The sequence below is a fragment of the Pezoporus flaviventris genome, unplaced genomic scaffold (assembly GCF_033815535.1).
Source record: "Pezoporus flaviventris isolate CSIRO_AGI_PZ_B2104156 unplaced genomic scaffold, CSIRO_AGI_Pfla_v1 ptg000276l, whole genome shotgun sequence".
Classification (NCBI taxonomy): domain Eukaryota; kingdom Metazoa; phylum Chordata; class Aves; order Psittaciformes; family Psittacidae; genus Pezoporus; species Pezoporus flaviventris.
The window spans coordinates 1-6,601 of record NW_026892823.1 but is presented as its reverse complement, the minus strand read 5'-3'; the positions used below and the strand labels follow the sequence as shown (position 1 = coordinate 6,601).

Here is a 6,601-nt window from a genome sequence, read left to right as displayed (position 1 = left end):
CCCACACAACCCCACTGCCTTATATGGAAGGAGGAGGGCACGCCCCCCACACAACCCCATTGACTTATATGGGAGGAGGAGGACACGCCCCCCACACAACCCCACTGCCTTATATGGAAGGAGGAGGAGGACACGCCCCCCCCCCCCCCCCCAACCCCATTGACTTATATGGAAGAAGGAGGACACGCCCCCCCCTTCCCAGTCTTTATATGGGAGGAAGCTCCGCCCACTTCCATATATGGGAGGAGGAGGACATGCCCCCCCCCCCCCCCCCCCATTTCCATGCTTTATATGGGCTTAAGCTCCGCCTACTTGCATAGATGGGAGGAGGAGGCCACGCCCCCTTCCTAGTCCTTATATGGGAGGAAGCTCCGCCCACTTCCATACATTGCAGGAGGCTCCACCCACTTTCCATATATTGGAGGCCGTGCCGCCTTCATAGTCCTTATATGGGAGGAAGCTCCGCCCAGTTCCATATATGGGAATAGGAGGCCACGCCCCCCTCCCTTCCCAGTCTTTATATGGGAGGAAGCTCCGCCCACTTCCATATATGGCCACACCTCCCTTCCTATCCCTCATATGGGAGAAGGGCCCGCCCCCTTTCCATATACGGGAGGAACACCCCCTTCTCAGTCTTTTTATGGGAGGAGGCTCCGCCCACTTCCATATATGGGAATAGGAGGACATGCCCCCCTCTTCCCATGCTTTATATGAGAGGAAGCTCCGCCCACTTCCATATATGGGAGAAGGCCAAGCCCTCTTCCTAGTCTTTCCATGGGAGGAGGCTCCGCCCCCTCCCTTTCCATATATGGGAGGCCATGACCCCTTCATAGTCCTTATATGGGAGGAAGCTCCACCCACTTCCATATATGGGAAGGGAGGCCACGCCCCCCCTTCCTCTCCCTTATATGGGCGCAGGTCACGCCCCCCCTTCCCAGTCTTTTTATGGGAGGAAGCTCCGCCCACTTTCCATATACGGGAAGAGGAGGCCACGCCCCCTTCATATTTGTTATAGACTCCGCCTCCTTTTCCATATATGGCAGGGGAGGCCACGCCCCCTTCCCATTCCTTATATGGGAAGGGTAGGCCACAGCCCCCATTGCCTTATAGGGGAAGAGGAGGCCACGCCCCCTCCAATCAACCCAATCACCATTCCATGGGAGGCGGCCACGCCCCCCCCCCCCCCCCCCCTTCCATATATGGAAACCCACGCCCCATGCCCTTATATGGGGCGGAGGCCACGCCCCCTTCCAGGGTACGCAACCCCCATTGGCCCTTACCCAATCACGTGCCAGCCCCTCCCCCGTGGCCACGCCCCCCCTCCTCCTCCCCCCCCCATTGGCCGTGACCCCTCCCTCCCCTTTTATGGTGCTCAAGGGCGGGGCCAAGCCTTGGCCACGCCCCCTCCTCCTCCCCCCCACGTGACCCCTCCCCTACCGCAGGCCGGGGGGGCGGGGCCTATCCGCAGCGCGGAGGCCTCTGATTGGCTGGAAAATATGGGGGGGGTGCGTTTATATGCAAAAGGGGGGCGGGGCTATGCAAATGAGGTGTATATATAAGGGAGGGGCGGGACCCGATTGGCTCCGCCCCCTCCTGCGGGTCGGGAGGGGGCGGGGCCTCGGGGATTGGGGGGGGGGGAGGGGTTAATTATTGATTAATAATTAATGATTAATAAAGGCAACGCCTGGAGTATTATGGGATGTAAAGGGGGTATTATGGGATGTAAAGGGGGATTATGGGATGTAAAGGGGGTATTATGGGGTGTAAAGGGGGTATTATGGGATGGAGAGGGGTATTATGGGATGTAAAGGGGTATTATGGATGTAAAGGGGGTATTATGGGATGTAAAGGGGGATTATGGGATGTAAAGGGGTATTATGGGATGTAAAGGGGGTATTATGGGATGTAAAGGGGGATTATGGGATGTAAAGGGGGTATTATGGGATGTAAAGGGGGTATTATGGGATGTAAAGGGGGATTATGGGATGTAAAGGGGGTATTATGGGATGTAAAGGGGGTATTATGGGATGTAAAGGGGGATTATGGGATGTAAAGGGGGATTATGGGATGTAAAGGGGGTATTATGGGATGTAAAGGGGGTATTATGGGATGTAAAGGGGGATTATGGGATGTAAAGGGGGATTATGGGATGTAAAGGGGGTATTATGGGATGTAAAGGGGGATTATGGGATGGAGGGGGGGATTATGGGATGGAATGGGGGTATTATGGGATGTAAAGGGGGATTATGGGATGTAAAGGGGTATTATGGGATGGAATGGGGGTATTATGGGATGTAAAGGGGATTATGGGATGTAAAGGGGTATTATGGGATGTAAGGGGGGTATTATGGGATGTAAGGGGGATTATGGGATGTAATGGTGTTATTATAGGGTATAATGGGGTTATTATGGGGGATAATGGGGGATAATTGGGTTATTATGGGATATAATAGGGTTATAATGGGATATAATGGGGTATCACGGGCTGTAACGGGGTTATAATGGGAGCGAGTGAGAGGCACTGATTGGACCAAACCATTTCCATGGGGGGGGGGGGGGGGGGGGGGTCGGGTTTGAACCCCCCCATAAACCACCTTTATTGCTCCAAACCGGTTCATAGCGGCCCATACTGGTTCATACTGGTCTATACTGGTTTATACTGGTTTGGACTGGTTTGAACTGGCTTATACTGGTTTGAACTGGTTTATACTGGTTTATACTGGTTTGGACTGGTTTGAACTGGTTTATACTGGTTTAAACTGGTTTGGACTGGTTTATACTGGTTTATACTGGGTTATACTGGTTTATACTGGTTTGAACTGGTTTAAACTGGTTTGAACTGGTTTATACTGGTTTATACTGGTTTATACTGGGTTATACTGGTTTATACTGGTTTGAACTGGTTTGAACTGGTTTAAACTGGTTTATACTGGTTTATACTGGTTTATACTGGTTTATACTGGGCTCCTTTGGGCTTCAATGGGGGGGGCCCCGCCGCCTCCTTGCTGCCCCCCCCTCCGCTTTGGGCCGCTCCATCCAGGGCCTGGCTCAGCTTCAGGGCTCGGCGCTGGGGGGAGAGACCCATAGGGAGCCATAGAGACCCATAGAGACCCATAGAGACCCATAGGGACCCATAGGGACCCATAGAGACCCATAGAGACCCCATAGGGACCCCATAGAGACCCATAGAGACCCCATAGAGACCCATAGGGACCCATAGGGACCCATAGAGACCCATAGAGACCCCATAGGGACCCCATAGAGACCCATAGAGACCCATAGAGACCCCATAGGGACCCCATAGAGACCCATAGAGACCCCATAGAGACCCCATAGAGACCCATAGAGACCCCCATAGAGACCCCATAGGGACCCCATACGGACCCCATAGGAACCCATAGAGACCCATAGGGACCCATAGAGAGCCCATAGGGAGCCATAGGGACCCCATAGAGACCCATAGAGACCCATAGAGACCCATAGAGACCCATAGAGACCCATAGAGACACATAGAGACCCCATAGAGACCCATAGAGACCCATAGAGACCCCATAGAGACCCCATAGAGACCCATAGGGAGCCATAGAGACCCATAGAGACCCATAGAGACCCATAGAGACCCATAGGGAGCCATAGAGACATAGAGACCATAGGGAGCCATAGAGACCCATAGGGAGCCATAGAGACCCATAGAGACCCATAGAGACCCATAGGGAGCCATAGAGACCCATAGGGAGCCATAGAGACCCCATAGAGACCCATAGGGACCCCATAGGAACCCATAGAGACCCATAGAGACCCATAGGGACCCCATAGGAACCCATAGAGACCCCATAGAGACCCATAGAGACCCCATAGAGACCCCATAGGGACCCATAGAAACCCATAGGGACCCCATAGGGACCCATAGAGACCCCATAGAGACCCATAGAGACCCCATAGGGACCCCATAGGAGCCCATAGAGCCCCATAGAGACCCATAGAGACCCATAGGGACCCCATAGCGCCCCATTGACTTACAGCCAAAGCCTCGTTCTCCTGGAGCCTCCGTTGCTGCCCCTTCCATAGGGGGGCCGGGCGGCCATCTTGGAAAGGGGGGGGGGTGTCAGCCCCATAGAGCCCCATAGAGCCCCATAGACACCCCCATAGAGCCCCATAGAGACCCCCATAGAGCCCCATAGAGACCCCCATAGAGACCCATAGACCCCCATAGAGCCCCATAGAGACCCATAGACACCCCCATAGAGCCCCATAGAGACCCCCATAGAGACCCATAGACCCCCATAGAGCCCCATAGAGCCCCATAGAGACCCCCATAGAGCCCCATAGACCCCCACAGACCCGCCATAGAGCCCCACAAACCCCCACAGACACCCCCATAGCCCCATAGATCCCCATAGAACCCCCCTATAGCCCCATAGAACCCCATAGACAGCCCTTAGAGCCCCATAGACCACGCTTAGAGTCCCATAGACCACCCATAGAACCCCATAGAGCCCCATAGATCCCCCTTATAGCCCCATAGAGCCCCATAGACGCCCCACAGAGCCCCATAGACCCCCATAGAACCCCACAGAGCCCCATAGATCCCCCTTATAGCCCCATAGAGCCCCATAGATCCCCCATAGAGCCCCATAGACCCCCATAGAACCCCACAGAGCCCCATAGATCCCCCTTATAGCCCCATAGAGCCCCATAGATCCCCCTTATAGCCCCATAGAGCCCCATAGACCCCCCATAGACCCCCCATAGAGCCCCATAGACCCCCCATAGAGCCCCATAGACCCCCATAGACCCCCATAGACCCCCCCCATAGCCCCCCCCAAGCCCCGCCCCTTACCCACAAAGGACCAATCAGGGAGGTCCCTCAGGGGTCCATACCCGGCCGTGCTGGGGGCCCAGCCCTGCCTATGGGGCACACACACACAGAGAGCGCGCAACCCTATTGGTCCCCTAAAGCCACGCCCCCCTCCCTCCCTCCCTCCCCATTGGCTCCGCCCCCCCCCCCCCCCCCCCCAGTCCCACGTGCTTACGCCACTCGCCATTGGCCGATGCGCTGGGGGCGGGGCGGCGTGGGGCGCAGCGATTGGGCCTGGCGCTCGGCTGGGGGCGGGGCCATAAAGGGGAGGGGCGTGGTCAGCGAAGCCACGCCCCCCCCCCTTTACCCCCCTCCCTTTTACACCCCCCCCCCCCCCCCCCAAGCCCCGTCTCAGCCAATCACCGCCCGCCCCCTCCTCCGCGCCTTATATGGCGTAGCCCCGCCCCTCTCCACGCTGGCCAATGAGCGCTCACCTCATTTACATACCGCCTTCCCCCCCCCCTCCCCGTTCTTTAACCCCCTCACCGAGCCGCATGATCTTCCGTGCCGCCATCTTGGACCGGCCCCCACACCACGCCGGAAGTGACGTCAGCACCTCCCCACCCCTTCCGCCACGTGATCTTGCCGCCATCTTGTACCCATAACCCCCTATAGATCCCATATAGACGCCCAACATCCCATAATAACCCCCCTTAGAACCCCTATAGAACCCCCCCCATTTACGGCCCCACATCCGCTTCCGGCCGCGCCGCCATCTTGTACGGCACCAGCGCGCCGCCATCTTCTACTGCGGCTGCGCGTCGCCATCTTGTACGGACACAGGGCGCCGCCATCTTGCCCCTTCCCCTTGGCAACGCCGACTTCTACTGCGGCTGCGCGCCGCCATCTTGTACGGACAAAGGGAGCCGCCATCTTGCACGGCACCTGCGCGCTACCTCCCCAAGGCGCCGCCATGTTGTACGGCAACTAAAGGCCGCCATTTTGGGCCCTCAAAAGGGCGCCGCCATCTTGCCCCTTCCCCTTGGCAACGCCGACTTCTACTGCGGCTGCGCGTCGCCATCTTGTACGGCACCTGCGCGCTACCTCCCCAGCGCGCCGCCATCTTGTACGGCAACTAAAGGCCGCCATCTTGGACCCTCTAAGGGGCGCCGCCATGTTGCACGGAACATGGGCGCCGCCATCTTGCCCCCATAACACATCTAGTACTGCGACTGCTTGCGGCCATCTTGGCCCCCTCCATGGGGCGCCGCCATGTTGTACGGAAACTGATGGCCGCCATCTTGCCCCCCTCCCCACGTCGCCGCCATCTTGTACGGCACCTGCGCGCTACCTCCACAAGGCGCCGCCATCTTGGCCCCCTCCAAGGGGCGCCGCCATGTTGTACGGCACATGGGCGCCGCCATCTTGCCCCCCGCAACATGTCACGTGTAGCACTGCGACTGCGCGCGGCCATCTTGGACCCTCCAAGGGGCGCCGCCATGTTGTACGGCACATGGGCGCCGCCATCTTGCACCCATAACACGTGACAATGTAGTACTGCGACTGCGCGCGGCCATCTTGGCCCCCTCCAACGGGCGCCGCCATCTTGCCCCTCTGCCCACGTCGCCGCCATCTTGTACGGCAACTGAAGGCCGCCATCTTGGACCCTCAAAGGACCGCCGCCATCTTGTCCGGCACATGGGCGCCGCCATCTTGCCCCCCCTTACCCCCTTCTAGACCCCATAGGCGCCGTCCATAGGGCGAAAAAGGGGGCGTGGTTTATTGAAGGGGGCGGGGCCGCCA

At 57.8% G+C, this 6,601-nt stretch overlaps 1 protein-coding gene across 1 annotated transcript; it reads right to left on the bottom strand.

Annotated features, from left to right (window-relative positions):
* Positions 1-2,903: 2,903 nt before the first annotated feature.
* Positions 2,904-5,371, bottom strand: MRPL52 (mitochondrial ribosomal protein L52). The gene is made up of 5 exons (XM_061443002.1): positions 5,345-5,371; positions 5,034-5,103; positions 4,841-4,908; positions 4,021-4,085; positions 2,904-3,067 (listed from the first exon to the last, which is right to left on the bottom strand). Exons 1-5 carry the CDS (start codon positions 5,352-5,354, stop codon positions 2,945-2,947), a joined length of 336 nt encoding a protein of 111 aa, XP_061298986.1. The 5' UTR covers positions 5,355-5,371; the 3' UTR covers positions 2,904-2,944.
* Between the last annotated feature and the right edge of the window lie 1,230 nt (positions 5,372-6,601).

Excerpts from the sequence above, each read along its gene's own strand:
- MRPL52 (XM_061443002.1), bottom strand. Across the intron at positions 4,909-5,033 it reads ATCGGCCAATGGCGAGTGGC|GCAGGGCTGGGCCCCCAGCA; the intron begins GTAAGCACGTGG and ends TGTGCCCCATAG. Across the intron at positions 3,068-4,020 it reads AGGAGAACGAGGCTTTGGCT|CGCCGAGCCCTGAAGCTGAG; the intron begins GTAAGTCAATGG and ends CTCTCCCCCCAG.